This window comes from Anser anser, assembly GCF_964211835.1.
Source record: "Anser anser genome assembly, chromosome: 2".
Lineage (NCBI taxonomy): Eukaryota > Metazoa > Chordata > Aves > Anseriformes > Anatidae > Anser > Anser anser.
Window position 1 is genome coordinate 33292984 of NC_139721.1, and position 18639 is coordinate 33311622.

General features: G+C 38.9%; 1 protein-coding gene across 1 annotated transcript; it reads right to left on the minus strand.

The window, feature by feature from the left end:
- Positions 1-331: 331 nt before the first annotated feature.
- On the minus strand, positions 332-12677 carry GDAP1 (ganglioside induced differentiation associated protein 1). Its single transcript, XM_083827467.1, has 6 exons — positions 12302-12677; positions 11811-12003; positions 10404-10577; positions 7031-7125; positions 6453-6567; positions 332-4116 (listed from the first exon to the last, which is right to left on the minus strand). The coding sequence occupies exons 1-6, from the start codon at positions 12371-12373 to the stop codon at positions 3734-3736; spliced, it is 1032 nt and encodes a 343-aa protein (XP_083683593.1). The 5' UTR covers positions 12374-12677; the 3' UTR covers positions 332-3733.
- Between the last annotated feature and the right edge of the window lie 5962 nt (positions 12678-18639).

Sequence of the window (18639 nt, forward strand, 5' to 3'; positions counted from 1 at the left end):
CATACCTGTCATAATCTCCTGAAATGCAAACCCTATCAGCGGTCTGATCCTAGCAGCTCTGTTGAATTTCTCAACACTGAAAGAAAGCACATGCAGGCCACAAGTAAGTACTGTTATTTATTCCTGTGCTTAACAAGAAAGATGATCCAATGCAGATTACTACAGTGCAAAACAAAAACTTACGGCCAGACGCCCACTAGCTGGGGCACACTGGTTGGTCTCATTAACAACATCGATGTAGACACAGCTTATGCGTTTGTCACAATACCTTACAGAATGGAGCCCCCAGCTTCCGCAACTCAGCAATATAAGCCAAGAATCAGGGTCACACTCAGAAGGAAATATTTTATTTTATTAACATGGATTAATTGAAAGCACAAAAAACACTTGACCTCCTTTAAATAAATAGTTTTTTAACATTATTAAATAGCCTCTGTTGAGCTTCATGCATATACAGGTCAGAAAGATAACCAAAGAAAACTAGCGTTCTAACTGTTGTTTCCATATACATGCAAGTCAATCTGTTGAACACCTTTTAAACTGAAATATCAGAGGCTTCTTTCCTTGGACAGCATCAGACTCCTTATAGAAATATTGTGTGATCCTCAAATGTGCCCAGTTTTACTGAAAAAAGAAGACATAAACCAGTCTAGAAAGTAGTCTTAGAATCTATGTTTATTTTGCTGGTCCCACATACAAAGATATGATATGAAATCTATCTGATGCATGATACGAGAACAAACAGCAAATGAAAACCAGAAGATCGTTCGTTGTATCCAATATAAATATCGTCCAGAGGTACCAGAGCAAAGAAAATCAGACAGGCTGAAAAGAAAATTTATAAGCACCACACAAAAGGTACTCTGCACAAAGAGTCATACACAGTATATGTGCTTCTAAATTTCATCCTATTTCAACAAATTTAATCGTGGATAAGCCTTTTGCTGCCACCTGTACAGAAACCAATGTTGCACACAGTACTTCAGGGCAGTGAAAATAAGCAGCCTATCAAATAGAACAGACCCTTATTAAAACTGGGGACCCAAACTTTTCTCAGTAAGTTTTATCCACGCTCATTCTTGCAGACAAGAAGTTTAATTGTTACTCAGTGACACTCATTTTAATGTGACCTATCATGTAAACTGTGCCCTCTGTTGGACAATCCTATTTATCCAGTGTAGAAACTACTCACAAGCATAAATTATAGATATTAAAGAACTAGCCTGCAGTAGACTGAAGCACTTGTTCTTAGGCTCTTGAGACACTGCTAGTTTGATGAGGCTGCTCACATCATCCATCTTACACTGAAATCATGAATATATCATGAAAACTTTATGAAAATCCGTGATCTCCTGCACATCTAAGGCATGCCAAAGTGTAGCCCTAGAGGACCACTGACACCTGGTGGTCAATTCAGTCCTTCCCAGATCCTGCAAGCAATGAGCGCTAGCTGAAGTGCAGACATCACTGGGGTTTGGGGACGGGGGGGAAGTAAAACTACACAACTTCATCAATAGTTAGCCTGTATCACAGGGCATGGGGCTGGTAGTGTAGACTAAACTAGTGCATCTTCTGGAAATATGTGTGTTCTGATCTACAATTAACACCAAAAAAAAAAAAAAGAAGGGGAAGGAAGAAGTGAAATGTAAATTTATCCATCAGAGAGCTGTCATATATAACGAATTTCACTCTGACTTGATTGGATTGTATTTTACAGATGACCTGTCAGAAAGACATGCCAAGGAAGTTTTACGTTACAGGGCTCACTCTGTGTTTATTAACTTAGTGTAACTTGTTGGTTACACCTAAAAGCAGATGAACTGCAATGTACAAATTCAGTTAAAGCTGCCAGAACATCAATAGTATTGTTGGATTAAACTTACACAAAGTTTTTCTAATAGAGCAGATTAAAATCATCAAGTCCTTGAAAACAAATGAAATAGAGTTATATAAAACTGACTTTTTGATTTAAAGATAAATGCTTCCTAGGTAAGATTTTCTCATTAATGGAAAGGAGCTATGAGACTTAGGTCCTATTTTGTTAGAGAACTTACAAAATATTAAATTATAAGTAGGAGTATTCAACAATTTTATCCACTTTGATATTGGCAAGACAGTGAGACTGCCAAGACAGAAACTGCCTCTGCTCTCCCCAGCAAACTTGAGTGAGGGTCTTCTCAGTGCTCGGAAGTAATTATAGGGGGTGTCCACACCTACCAGCACTGGATAGAAAATGCTCTTAGGCCTGTTAGCACTGGCTGCTGACAGGCAAACAACAAAAGCTATGTTTTGCTTGTTGTAGTTATATACAGCTTGCAGATATTCTGAAGCTTTCAGACATTCATCAGAATACAGTAAAATTACTCAACTGCCATCAGAATTTTCAGCCATTCCTGATTGCTTTCTCTCTGCAAAATGATTCAAAGTCTACCTCCCAGTAAATGGGCATCCCTAACTGAAACAGGAGCTCAGTTCAAACTTAATAGAAGTGTCATTACATACTGAGCAGTGAAAAGTATCGAAGTGTTTTTCTATACCTTACCTACAAGACTGTAGCTTCATAAAAAATCCACAGTACAAATCATCTGCCTCCAAACTGACCCGTATTTTCATTTATCACCAATATGACACCTCTCCCTAAGTAAACAGATTGCTAAATTACTGTTTCACTTTGAATCTAGGCTACCCAACCAGACTGAAACATAGTAAACTATTTTAAATTACTTCTACAAAAGGTGTTGTTGTGCATACATTATCCTGTTGGCTGTGGCACGTTGTGAGCAAACGTTTCATAGAGGCACATGCAATTAGTAACATAGCTTAGTAGTGTGCAAAAACCAGCCAGTGCTCAGAGTAGAAACAGGTACGGGACACTAACATTGAGAAAACTGTATCAGGCCACCACAAGAGCAAAAGAGAGAAGGAGCAGATAGGAAAGAAAGCAGGAAATGTGCACTGGTATGACTGAGCCAGGGCTGGTAGCTGAGCTGAGTATCTGGCTGGGCCAAAAGCTACCCAAAAGACATTTAAAAGACAAGTGTCAGGTTTTTCTCACCCATCTGTGTATCAATGGAAGTCCAGAACCTGCTGACGCCTCTACAGAATTTCACTTGTATGGCCCACAAATCATTCCCGTTTATATGCATTTCAGGTCTCTTCCTACACAACTGCATGAACATACTGTGAAAAAAGTGGCTTTACAAGGCTGCTTTGTAACACATTCATAAAGGTCCAACTGCGAACCAAGACATTCATTAGTACAGAGACACTTAGCTCCGAAGGCACTGAGCCTGTGTTCCACTCAAATCCTACTCCGAGCATTTAAGCTAAGTGCTGTTTTCAGTATTTCAGTGCTGGTTTCTGCACAGTAATGCGTTTCACCCACAGTGAAAAGCTGTCACATTGCTGCATATCTATTAAATAAAACATTATAATTAGGTCAGCTAACGGGTAAAGAAGATCGAAACAATAACCACTTCAGCAAAACACCATCACAGCCCTTATACCTCCTCATCTAAAAAGAAAGTATCTTCTTTCCTTTGTTGTCACCCCTCAACATATATTTTCTGCAAATATCTCAGCAATGCCAATCCAATTATACAACAGCAGGAGATGATTACTGTGTGACAATGTTCTAATTCACAGACACAGCCTTTCTTATATGCTTGTATTTTACTGGGGATAGTCTAGTGGGGTAGAGATGACCTCCACTCACCACTGGGGACAAACAGGTCTAAAAATAATTTTGTCTGGTTCTAATTGACAACATCATGTTGGCAAATCTCTTCCGAAGACACACGAAAACAAAATAAGCCATTCCTGCCAGCGTGCCGACCAGCAGGGTGGTGCCAAGAACTCTGGGCGCTCTTTTCTTGGCCACTCGAAACGCAGTTGGCAGAACTGCTGAGATTAATATATTGTTGACATGTCCTAAAACTTTGTAAAATGCTTTTCTCTTCACAACACGCTCATAATAGGCTTCCAAGTTGGGCCGTTTTCCATTTCCCCAGTTTCTTCTTGCTAAACCCAGAAACTTCAGCCGATGTAATGTGACAGCAAGTGACACATCTGCCAAACTGAAGAATTCACCACAGAGCCAAGGCTGACTTCCATCTTCTAATTAGAGATAAAACATAAAGAATTAGTAGCTGATGGCATACAAACACACATAGAAGCCTGCATGAGCCAAGACTTAGTTTAGTGTTATTTCAAGATGGTAATAAACAACACCAACACTTCAGCTAAGCTGTGACGTTAATAACTTAACATTTTACCAATCTTCTTCCCATTGTTCACACCCTCTCTCCACTGTTTATGCAGTAACATAAAGGTTCAGCAGCCTGGCCTAAATTTGTAAAGGAAAAAAGAGCCACATTTCAGGTTCTTAAATTAACCCCCTTACCAAACACTTATTTTTTTCAAGTACATTTCTCAAAACTGGATTAAATGAAGCAGGAGTGGAAAAGGAGCAAGGTGGGTTAGCTTTTGCTTAAAAGCTACCATTTGCCTTCTGAATTTATCATCTTGTCCACATAACTCAGCTCTATGGTATTCACTCAAGAGCTCCTAATTTGCTACAGACTTTCAAGTCAAAAAGGAATGAGTCTGGTGGCTAATCTGTACCAAACACATCGGCTCAGCAAGAAAACAGTTTGTGCTACCTGTCCTTCCTTTGTGCCTTTCTTGACCCAAAACCTTGTTGTCTATGCTAAGATGTTTGAGAACTGATGGGTATTCACACTGTCCACCATTACTCAGGAGCACGGCTGGAGACCCCAGGCTCCCCCTCTAGTCAAAGGAAAGAGGTTAATCTTCCTGAGATGACTCAGAGCAGGCACTGCTAGGCAGCATCACACCGCTAATTTCAGTGAGATGAACTCCCATCTGAAGGGGCTTATTTGTACTGATTGTACAGGGAGCTTTTGAAACCTAGGATATGAAATCAGGTATCTAGCATAGCTGCTAGTGTGAGTACTCTGCTCTAGCTTAGATCTCAAACAGAACTATGTCATTCCCTCCTCATTTGCAACATTTTGCAGTTTTTCCCATGCTGCAGGCATACAGAACCACTGGCATGAATGTTCATCTGCACCTCCACAGAATCAGAGGAACTCTGCAATATCCCTGTCAACCAGTTTGCCACCTGAGGAAAGCACACCATGGTACAGCACACCACTGGTACCCGTCCATTTGAACCGGCTACGTAGGTCCAGAAGAAAGAGACAGTCTGTCCTATATTGCTGAAAGGATATCTGGGGATTAACCCAGTGCATTAAGGTGACAGAAAGGAAGACCACAGAAGGTAAGCTGTGTGAAAGAAAGAGGTCTGCAGTGGCAGCAGCGATAACTGAATGAGGGATCTGAGCAGTAAAAGCAGCAGACATGCAGAGATTGGCCATCAGCTGAGAGCAGCACTGTTCACCACCACCCCAAATGTCAATACCTCAGACAAAACTCAAATAGGTATTTAACAGTCATACATTTTACTAAATCCTGTGAGCTTGTCACCTTTCACAAACTCATCACTATCATACCAGTTGACTCATTGGAAAGTTTATTTAACAGAAAAAGCAAGGGGCTGCTGGGAATGGTGACAGACTGTTTGCCAAACAAAATACTACTATCCTGTGTGAGCTAAACCACTTTCCATGCCTCTTTAACTGTTGAGTCAGTAGAAAATTTACCCTCGATTTTCAATTGCTGTTTCAAATCTACTGTTTTAATAGTAACCAATAACTGTTACAACAGCTATTTATAGAGCCAAATGCACCGTTATTGATCTGAGCAGATGCAGTTGATATTGACTGCTGCTTCATTCAGCTCCCAGTGAAGCCAGAGGAAGGATTCCTACTGACACCACTGGGAACTGTACTAAACTCTCAATAAGAAGACAACTAATCCTATTCAAACAAAATACAACTTGTGTTTAGGTGGATGGCAGGTAAGCACCACTGCTTTTCAAGAGGGTGCGGGGTTGCGCCAACAATCAGAGCGCTTACACAGATTGCTAATTCTGCACATGCCACAAATTCCGGCAACCCAAATCTGTATGGCATTTAAACAAGATCTTAATTCTAAATTACCTGTGTTTAACATTAAGGTCATGAACATTATAGTGAACTGAATCCTACAGCTACAACATCAAGAATAACATTTGTAGCTACAGTTTTTCTTGTTTTGTTTACAAACGACTGAAAAAATTGTGCAGCCAATTATACTCACAACGTGCTGAAAATGGAACCAAACACTAAGACTTCCACTCACTAACAGCAGCAGTAAACTGAACGAGTATTTAAAATCAGTATTGATCTGTTCAGTGAACCTAGATCAGTGTATGCTAAAAGTGCCTATTTGGATGCACTAAAGACAGTCCTATAATGGTACTGTCAGCTGGTTTACTCAGTCTTGCCAAACATAAGGATCAAGAGGATTTAGGAAGAATAGTTCCTTACCTGGTGTTTCCTCATTTCGCCGCTGCAATTCAGTCTCAACCTGATCCAAAACCTTCTCCAGTTCATCCAGTATTTTCTTCAGGTATTTTATATTATCATGATCCAGCAGTTTAGACTAAATATATATAAAGTTTAGTGTTTTAATCACCATATAGAGTTTATACTTTTATAGGAGAAACTTCTAATTAGATATGACAGTACTTAGATATAAAATATGATTTTCTCTACACAGTCAGCTGGATACCATTCGGATACTCATAACAATTCAGATAACACCAAAAACAAACATTAGAGATGTCAGATATTGAGGTCTGCCTCAACCTGCAAGGCACTCAACAACCCAACACCACCGCTGATGTGTACTTACCTCTGAAGTCTGTGGGACCAGTCCAAAACTTCAGCACACACTTGAAGCGTGTAGCTGATTTGGGGGATAGAGTGCTTCACGCCTTGCAGGGTTAAATCACTGTGTGACTATACTGGCAATGACAGGTGAAACAAATGTTTGTATCATGACAGCAAAAGTCTCACACTAACAACCTGGTACTAAAGGGGTGGAACACAAAGAGTTTTCTTACTTTAAGGCGCTTCTGTTTTGCTATATAGGCATCTTGAAGGTCTGGATTTTCCTCCGCAAGTTTCTTCAACTCTGATTCTGTGTTACTTATTTGGCCTGATACAAAAGACAAAGTAATGACATTAGATATCCAAATACCCATACTTCAATCCCCAGAAAATAATCAATACTTTGTGTAAAAATATCACACCAAAGAAATGGGAAGTGGTACTTCAATGAAGCACCCTTGCCAAGCTGGGATTCAGAAACATCACTGTTTGGAAAACTTAACTGCTGCCTAAGTTGACCCCACCAAACCTTCTGCTCATCAGTTTGCAATAAGCTATATAAAATGGTGATCTGTCAGGTAACGAGGGAACTCCTGTTATTATTTTTATCTTACTCAGATAAAATCATTTTGCTGCCAACAACTACGTTAAATCCCTGAAATTCTACTACAAATACCCCATGTCTCTGATTTTTTTGTGCCTCAATTCCTGGGTTCCCAACATTTTTCATGCTGTAAATGTGCAGACAGGCCCATAGTGAGACTTTCAATAATGCCACTGCAAGTCATGTGCACAACTCCACAACAACAGCCTAAATGCTATTGAATATGGAACTAAAATGTTTTCAGTCGGTTAAAATGTAACAGCAAAATCCGTAGATTTTGGAAACGTTTATTATGTAGTATATGGATGCACTAGAAAAATGTTTGTTACATGGCTTAAAGAAATAAAGGTGTTAAAAATTTAGATAATTTTACTGATTTCCATTACACATGTGTATCCTTTTCTCTCCTGAATAAAAGGAGAGGCTTTGCTTGAAAATGACATAACTTGCAAGCCTAAGGCATCGAAAGATACTGCACAAGAAATTATCTCCTAAAAATAAGTATTTCTAGTAATAAACTGAGAACAGAATAATTACAGGGCATGAATCACCTCTTACTTGTACATGGTAATTAAGATTAGTTCCAATTAAGTCTTTTAAATTGGATTGATAAAAACTTCTTGCTACAGAATAATGAACTCACTGTTTTATACATTCTTTGTTTCAGCCTGATGTGACTGTGAAAGCCATCTTTCAACATAGTATATGAAGAAGTTGAAGGATTTCATCACACAACTAAAACCTTCTATATGCAATTAATTACTCAGTTGAATTTGGTATGCATAAACAACACATAACTGGATGATGGGTTATTATATCTAGCACTTTGAAAAAGATCAGCTTTTCAAAGCTGAAAACTAAACCATCTGGGAAAAGTTTGAACAAGCAATGAGACTGAACAATGGAATTGTTTAGGAACACCTGTGTGCTATTCAAACAATGCCTGAAATCAAAAAAGCAGGCTATGCTTTAAACATAAAAAGATATGAAAACTTCCCAATTTAGACAAGTCGTAATTTTATCTCTACCAACATAAATGTGTGCATATATGTGTCTGTGAACTGACAACAGTTAAAACCAACTAGAAGCAAGAAGGGAAAGCACATATGGTAGACAGAACAAAAGTCAGCGTTGGAAAATGAACTGTAATAATGGCACTATTACCATGTGAAAACAGAAAAACTATCAATAATGCCTATGAGTAAATCAGAATTGCTCAGTAAACAGTTATCATCCACATTTGGGGTGGGTGGAGAAGTACACTGATATGATAATTCACATTACTTCAGTAAAAAAAGAACACTAACAATGCTTACTGAAATTACCTATTCAAGACCAAACCAGATACTTTCTATACAAATTTTACTTTTAAATAGCCATTGATCATCGGAAAAGCAACGCTGACTTTTGAAATGCTCAAGAAGTTTCCAGCAGACAAAAAAGAAACTAATACTGTGATAATGTTTTATAAAGGATAACTCATGTAACTACAAGGAGAAATAATCGTGCGACTTCACTTCTGACAAAATAATGGGGTGGCTCATAGGAGAACTGACTTGTTGAAAATTTTATGGAGGAGGAGAACAGTTTGTTGGAAATAGAGTTTCTAAAGCTCACACAGCATCTTCTGTGATGTTATAAATTTGGTTATATTATATCTAAAAGTCTCTGCAGTATTTGACTTTGTTCTGTGGAGCATTCTAGAATACAATACAAGAAATCAACATGATATATGACTGACCATTGACTGACAAAAAAAAAAAAATCAGAGATCTCAAAACATAACTGCAAAGACGGAATCATCATCCAGTGGAGTTCTCAGGATTAAATTCCTCGTCTGTTTAGAACTATTTGTTTCTTTTGTTAATACTTAGGAGGAAACATAAAAGTGTTAATTAAAGTTTGCCATGGTATTAAGATGAGCAGGGACATAATTTAAGAAAAAACATGAGGTGATAGCCAGTAGTTGGACTGGGTGATAACCTGGGCCTAAGAAACCAATACCTGCTTCAATACAATCCAATACAAAATATAATCTGAAGCAAAAGATGCAGTCCACAAAAGGTACAGGTTATGTTTCTTGTAGAGAGAGCTGCAAGTCTGCAAGCAGTTCTGAAAAGCTAGGTCATCATTTATCATCAGCTGAACAGGGATTACCCACACAATTCTGTAATATAGTAATAAAACAAGAATAAAGAATTAAATATTATCTCCAAATTGATACCAAAGGGAAAACAATCTGAAGTCCAGTTCTGGTGTCCAAACTCAGAAAAAAAATAATCTATGAGAACTGAAAGATTATTTGCCAAGGTTTTTTCTCCTGAGTATCACTGAACTTTTTTTAAAACTAAATATTTCTGAAAACTACTGGATTTGAATCAGGAGTTCATTTAAGGAGGTTCTCTGTTATACAGGAAACTGGGCTACAAAACCTGCAGCTATTGCTTCTGCTCATAACATATTTTTCCATGGGAAAATGTGTGTAAAAAAGTCCTCCAAGTAAAATACTGACCCCAGGGACCACTGATTCCATCAGACCTACACTTCATCCTTTACCCTGGTTCTATACTGCTATGTTATTTGCACCCAGGACTTTGGTTTAAATTGTACTTCAACAATTCCCATTTCCCAGATCAACCTAGACTACTTCTTTCCACTGCTGTTCCCTGGAAATTTCTTTATAAGTATTAACAAGAAGATAGGAAATTAAAATATTTACAGCTGTCACAGCTGTCATTTTCTGCTATGCACAAGAAACACATTCTCCAGCATTAGAAAAATTAATTCCATACACACCTCAAAAATGACACTTCCTCTTTTCCATTTTCAAATCATAAGACTACAAAATCAATAAAAAGTATATGCAAAAATTATCCAAGACTGTAGTATTAAAATCAGATACGTGCTCAATATATTCTGCTTAAGGCACACTGAAGACACCAGATGAATGTAATCCAATATCTTACTAAATGACACACTTTCAGATCTATATCAGTACATACTACGAATTCTGCTTGTAGCATAGGCTGGAATCATGGAGTCCACAGTTAACTCAGGGTGGAGGATGCAGCCATGTGTATAGGCGTCCATAGGCAAGGAGTCTAAAAGCTCTCTGTAGTGTTGCACCCTCGGATAATACATGCTCCCTTCTTCTGGCATTAATCTTGGCACTTCCTCTGCAATACAGTTACAAAATAGAAGTTAGAAAAGAATCACGCAACTGATCAAAAGTCATACTTCCAACATGACCTCAGTTAGTCTAACTAGCACAAACGACACAGCCATTGAGAGCTTCTCTCTTCCTCACTGTCATTCAGTAGTGTAATCAGGGCTCAGAAAAACGTATGTATGCAATGCTTTATTTTAACCATTTGAGTAATTCTGTACCTAAGCAGCAACCCACGTAAGCACATATTTAAGAGGCCTTCAAACCAGAGAATTCAGCATGTATGTTGTACTTCTAGCACTGGGGGATCATGGCACACAACCCTTCAGCCCTCTCACAACACGGGTTCTGATAAGCTACTACGCCTGAAACATTATGACAGCTGTAATGCTGTAAAAACTGAGGTACAGGAATCCCACTCAAAACTTTATAATAATTCCTGCACACCACTGAGTTCTACCCTACCTTCAATCTAACCAGACCTTCCTCCTCACTTGACCGAAATGCCAGTATAAAATGCATATCATGTTGGCCTAACAGCGAAATTTTCTTCATTCCTTAGAAATCATAGCAGAAACCAAAACCCCTGAAACACAAAATGCCACCTCTTCACACCTAAAATAATACGGGTCTGCATTTTCTTAAAAATTGAGGCAGTCTATTTTCCAGCAATACAGACATGAAGAATTTCAAAAGCAATCACTTGCAAATATTTTCTCCCTACTTTTTTTTTTAACATATTTATTCCATTTTGGCTCCAAAAATAATTGACTTGTTCTACTTTTTTTTTTTTTTTCCCAAGATTTTTCTGGAATTAACCAGTAGCGTAAATTCTTCTTCTTTTTTTTTTTTCTTGCTGAAAAGCAGGGTCTGTCTGACAATGGCTGGCACTGTGCAACATTATTTTCAGTGGCAGCCTCAGTACAGAATTAGCACAGCACTGTGCTGTCATCATCTTATTGGTGTCTCTGTGCCACCAAAACGGGCAAGAATGACAGAGGTGTTTCTTAGCTTCATTAGTTTCATAGCTTCTTGTGAAGGTACCAGAAGGTCATGATCTGTTCATTTTAAAGGAAGGTGTTTTTATCCCATACCACCAGCTACCAGAACAGCCCATTTACCTGTGGGATTATAAATACTTTGTGCTTGTGAACAAAACAAACATGAAGTGACACAGAACTGACTCTGACATTGCTGCAAAATACATGGGAAAGATGACACATTTTAAAGTCTTTAGGATTACCATCTATAAATGTTGCTTCAAGGTAATCGATAATCTGGGTGGCCTCACAAATAATATTTTCCCCGTGGATAAGGACAGGCACTTCTCCAGACGAATTTAAACGCATAAACCACGGCTCATTGTGCTCACTCAGGGGCAGATTTACGTCGTGTTCTTCACACTTGAGGGCTTTTTCTGCGATTGCCAAACGCACCTGAAAAGGCATTGTCAGAGAATCAGGCAATATCCCCAGCTGGAAGGGACCCACAGGGATCATGGAGTCCAACTCCTGGACCACCCAAAAACCAGACCATGCGTCTGAGAGCGCTGTCCGGACGCTCCTTGAACTCCAGCAGCTCGGTGCTGCGACCGCTGCCCTGAGGAGCCCGTCCCAGAGCCGGGCCCTGCAGGGCCCCTCCCTCAGCCCGCCGCGCCCCGGCCCGCCCGCAGCCGCCTTCCCCTCACCGCGCGGCTTCGGCAAATGGAGGCGGCTTTGAGCCCCCTCGCCTCACCTTCTGCGAGGAGAAGGACTGCGTCCAGTGGTACAGCACCAGCGGCGCCGCCGCCCCGCCGGGCCCCGCCATCCCCGGCCGCCGCTCCGGGAGCCGAGCGGGCGGCACGGCACGGCACGGCACGGCACGGCACGGCACGGCACGGCACGGCACGGCACGGCACGGCGCGCTGCGCAGCGCCGGGCGGGGCAGGAGGCCGGGGCCTGCTCCGGGAAATTAAGCGGAGGGGCTGCAGGGGGTAACGGGGGTGCTGCTCGCCCCCAGCCGGCCCCTGCCTGAGGGGAAGCCGCCCGCAAACCCGCCCGAGGGAGGCGCCGAAAGATGGAGGAGCAGGTTAAAAGGTCACAGGGCGTTTTTTAAATTTATTTTTTTTTTTTTCTTCAGCAGGTATTTTCACCGTGAATGTCAAGAACAATGGCGTCGTGCTCTCAGGAACAAAAAAAATGTTACCAGAACACAGCTCCCGAATCGGACCCAAGGGGTATACATACTCCATTGCTAAATGCACATCACTTGTAGCCATGGCACAAAGAAGTAAAAATGCAGAATAATACACATTGTTTTTGCCTCCAGTTGTGTCCTTTCAATGTCAAAAGAGACCAGGCTTCTCAATTTTATTTTTCTTTTAGAGAACGTCAAGAAAAATTGAACGGGGGGGGGGGGGGAAAGAGGGTACATGATGTAAGGTCTTGTAAAGCATTTGATTTAACCAAAACCAAACCAAAACAAAAACAGCTTCCAAAACAAACAAACAAACAAAAAAACACAACACTTGTTCTATATCTCAGCCCACCCTGGAGGCAGTTCAGGAGGTGCGGTTGCTGGTCGCGTCTCAGGGATGAGGCCTGCACCACCCGCTGCGTCGGGGCGGCGAGGCAGTGAGGAGAGCCGGCGAGGCCATGCAGAAGAACACTGTTTGCTTCGCTTCGCCCTTGCCATCGGGGCAGCAGGAAAGGTGACGGCATCAGGTGAGCCCAAGGAACCCATGCACACAACCAGTTTCTGTGTACCTGATGAATCCTGCGGGTAGCGACCCAAACCGAGCAGTATGTTGAGAGCTACGTTCCAACAAGGGGTGCATTTGATTTTACGGGAAATTTTGGCTAACGTAAAGCAAGGAAATGAATATAAATCACTGAAAGAGACAATTTAATAGACAAATCTTATACATCCAAAGGGATGAGAATAGAAAGATTTAGAGGCCTAAATTTGCAGAAAGTGAGGCCTATGACTATATTATTAAGGCTATGACATCAACCACAAGCAAGCAGTCTGCAATCAAGTGTGAATTATTTATTACAACATTCTAAAAATATGTTTTATTAGTTAACATTGGGGGCAAATGTAAGCCTACTATCTTGGGAAAGGAGTTCAGAAGTAATATAATAGCTGACATATCCATGTATGTAGCAAGATTACCCCCCATGAGCACATTAAAGCTTAGATCAGAAAGTGATGAACCTCTTCAATTAAATATACATTAAAAATATTTAAATACTTTACCTTTGCAAATAAATAACATTTAAAATAAATTAAAATGAATTCATAAGGAACCAAGAAATGAGAATAACAGCAAAAATTTCATTTTATTTAGACTTTAATAAAATGCTTCTCATTGTGTCCTCACATCCAAACATTTTAAAATTATACACCTTACACATTTCATAACACCAACACAGGAAGCTGGTAATCTTCCCACGGAATATCTATTGTATCTTTGATTAAACAAGGCCCGTGTCTTAGAATTTGAAGATTTCTATACCAGTTTTTGTAGGAGAATCCATAGGGGAAGGAAAAAAAAAAAAAAAGTTCCTTTGGCATATTTGAGGAAGAAAAGAATCCAAAACCAATTAATTATACATTCACTTTAGCATGTGCAATCATATTCAGATACTTTTCCCTTAAATCCAGTCAAGTATAGCTATGAAATACCACCCATACATCCATGTTTACATTCCTGGTTTGCATAAACAACACGTCAGGATAAGAACCACTTCGGATATGCCAATAGATACAGAAATGCTATTAAAGGTGGAGTCAGACCTGGTGGTAATTTCAGAGGTCGCTGAAAGAGCAGGCATACATACATACCTTGCGGTCAGAGTGCTTGTGGTGGGCTCCCTCCTCCCCAGAGCTTGCAAGAAGCTGTTTTCGGAACTGACCACAAGAGGCCTCCCTTTTCTAAAAATAGGAGGCAAAGCAAATTCTCCCTCCAGAGATGCTTAGAAAGAAATGCGGTTGATGTCTTTTTATTCTGAATAAACAGCTGTCTATCCACGTATGTGTTCTCCTAGACCCCTATACCTTCTAATGCATGAATAAAAGTGAGCAGAAGTGCCAGATTATGAAAAAGCTCAAAGCATCTTGAAAAACTTTAATCCAGATACATTTATATAGACTTCTCCAAAACTATACAGAATTAAAAGTAAAGTTACTTTCTGGTAGTGTCCTTTTTAATGTGTAAATGCAATGATTACAAAAGCAGAACAAAGCACAAAAACATAAAACTGCAAATCTGGTTGGCATCTTAGCACTTTGCCATTGAAAGCAGGCTGTTGGCATTGTGTGTTAAATCACTTTTCTTCCCATAGTGATATTCTTGCCCTGTTTCTCTACATGGCCTGTCTTGGACCTTCTTTTTAGCATTTTGCATTTCTTTATTTTATATCCGTATACATACAAAAAATGTATATAAAAATGTTTACATATACACACACCTCTATTTTTACATCATGGGGAAAAAAAGTAACATACACAGGTACTACTAATAGATAAGCAATACCAAAAATCAACTGAAGTTGCAGATGTATAAATTAGGTCAAAGATCTGGAAATCAGTATTCTGGTTTTCTTCCTTACTTTAACACCCCATGATATTGTCAGGAAACAACTAGGCCATAGGTGAAATGATTGATGCAAGTAAACAAAATGATCAGTTCTTTGTACACATTCAAAGCCAAGTTTGATTTGTTTACAGAAATACATATATATGTGTATATATTGTTCTTTTTTTCTATGCAGCCAGAGCCATTATAGGTGAAAATTAGCTGGAATCTGCATATGCATCATTAGCAGAATCATTGGTTCAGTCCCAGCTGCAGAACTGGCCTAACTGAAAGTGGTGCAGGAGTTAATACTGGCTGGGAAAATAAGATGGATTCTATTCTGAACCTTCTGTCATCAATATTTATTGGGCTAAATCCCAGTTGCAGACTGTGCATTACTGGCGATGCCATAAGTTAAAAAGAGCAGAGCATTAAATTCAAATACACAGGTGAGATTTAATATTGACACAAGAAATGTCTGTAATATTTTTATATGACTGATGAATGACTTATATGACTTTTAATATGACTGATAAATTAGATATGCAGCTATTTAGAAGTAGCGAGAGCACAGAGCAAAGTTATATCCTGACGGCCACAGTTCAGATATCTGTGCCCTAATGTAACTGTGTATAAAACCATGGAGGGGTGCCAACCTAAGTAACCCTAGATAGTTCATGCATATTCTTAAGAAATATAATTACTGAGTTACCATTTCACATCCAACAAAATCCAGCTATCTATAGAACTTATTTACTCACTTTCAAAGTTACTTACCATATCATACTAGGTTTTCTTCTGGGGTTCCACCACAACATTCTGCTGAATTTTTCCCCAAATAAATGTTCCATGAAGAAGTTTCGAATATTGACACTTCAGAAATACTGCTTAATAATGTTTTTTTCTTTATAAAATTATTGTTAATAGTTATACAGAAAGCCTATTACAAAATAATTAGTAGTGATTGCAGACATTTCTAATTCTTGAGATACAATAAAAATTGTCATTGTTCTAACACTTTAAGAACTTCAACAGTTTTTATGCTTGGAATCAGTTTTCGTGAAACATCAAGCTTTTTAATCAGGCACAGAAATACATTTAATATATTTACTTGGGATACAAAATAGCAATTTCTTAGCAATAAAACTTAAAGTGTTGGTATTGTCATTACAACTTTAACCAATCTATCAGTATATATCTTTTATATAAACAATATCTTCAAATTATAAAATCTAACTTATCAGCCAAATTTGAAAGATCTAAAGTGTTTATACGTACTTTGTTATTGTTGTCTTTGTGCATACATGTAATATGCTGGCTAAAGAACTTGATAGTTCCTCAGGAACTGAGGAGCAGAACAGTTCTGCAAATAATTCCATATGCCCAACTTCCCTCGCATCAACTTAAATGTCACTACTCGCCTGAGCAAAAATTCTATTAAAATGTTCTCCTGTGCTCCGACTCTCTGTGGGGAGCATCTGGGTGTTGATTTATAATCACTTTTTTAATGTAACAGTGATGACAGTTTGTTGAGCAAAGACTGCCATCATGTTACATGATGGCACAGCACTGTCTAGCACACTGGGTTTTGGCTGCCCATTAAAAAAAATCACATACTAACACAGACAAATAATGAATGCAAAATAGTATCTTACAGCTAACACCTGTGGCTGAGAACAGAACATTCAACTCTGAGCTAGTAAAATAGATTATTTAGTTGCTGAAACAAGGTCCGCTAAAGTTAGTGGGGTGATTTGTAATGACTTCAGTGGGTCATATATCAGGTCTTAGGCCTGTTCAAATTCTACTACAATCATGCTGCAAAATGTAAAGATCCCCTGGCTGGGATGACAACCAACCAAATAAAACCTTAAGGAAATCTGAAGGGTCTGAAACGAGCCCAAAGCTTTAGCATTTTCAAAAATTTCTAAAAAAAAAAATAAATTAGTTACACTTTTTATCAAAAATGTGGTCACAAAGCTTTTAATCGAACTTATAGAAAGAGCTTAAACCAAACATTTGATCTTTTTCAGCCAACCGTTCACAAAAATAGTTTTAAAATACTTTAAAGAGTTATCATGTACATTTGCGTTGTCAAGTAAAAAGATAGCTGACACTGAGGAAGTGCCATTACTTAAGACAATATTAATCATTAAGACAACACAAAAAATACAGTTCTTTAAATAAGGAAATTCTTATTATTTTCAGCCTTAATTCTTGCTGTATGTTCATTACCTTTAGACAAGCCTGCACTGAAAAGAAAAAAAAAAATACTAAGAGGAAAATATTTCTGTTGGCATCTTTGAAATCTCACTTCAGGAGATAGTCAGACCCCCATGTTAGATGGAAATATTAAAAAGTGCTTTTAAAAGCTTAGGTCACCCTCTGTTCTGGAGAGGAACACCAGAACAGGAACAAGAACAGGGGCCGTACTACGCAACGCCAGATCTGCCCCGCGTCACCCAGGGATTCCATGTCCCAACATCAGGGCAGGCAGGGCGATCCTGCTCAGGATTTCTCATGTAGGGGTAGAGGCCATAAGCACGGATAGAGTGTTTTCCCTTTCAGAGCAACATTTTTATTTTTTTAAACTAAAGCACGTAAATTATGCACCAGTGTTTTAGCATCTTTTAACAATTATATTATGACAGACAAAAAGGAAATTGCAATAGTCAATTATGATATTATAAACCTACTGTATTTACTGTATTTTGAAAAGCTGAAGAAATTTTCATCATGTTCCATTTCTCACTACATCCGTATCAGCCAACTGGAATTTTTATTCCTGATATTTCCCAGTGGAGGGCCCTGTGTACGCATGACTTACAGTAGCACCAGCTCTCATTTCTACGCTTGACAAAGGGAGACTCAGAGTTCCTGTTACACAACCTCCATTCTCCTCTGCCAGACAGCAGAATCCTATTTTGTTAGGCCTTTGGACGGATTTAGATTTCTTCTCCTGATTTTTCTTTATAATAACAAAACTGCTACTCCGTATTTGATTTATAATAGTTCTTTGAGGTTTTCAGCCCCTTGCCAAGTGTTGATGAAAATGCACAGAAGAATTGAATTGTTAGGTGAGACTATTTAATAAACCCATGAGTCCTGATCCAAAAAGGACTATATTCCATTCTAATTTATTTTTTATATATATTTTTAGTCTGTAGAGGAGTCTTATTTCTAAAACGTCTCTGAGTTTAGTAATCAAGTATGTTTTAGCTGTACTGAATAGCAAGAAATGGTCAACTCTAATACTTTGTGGACAAAGGTATTTTTTGGCACCCAGGTATTTCCAGTGAAGTTAACTCCAATGTGAGTAATAATCGTTTAAGAAACTGGGATTCTTTGATTTGGTTGTTACAAACTATCTATGCCACTTAAAATGTCAATTTTTCAATGCTTGAAATAAACGAGCGGCAGAATATAAAATGTGGCTAGACAAATTCATTACCAAACAGCGCACACACGATATTCACCTACCTACCTCCTCTTGTAAGCAAGACCCTCATTTGTG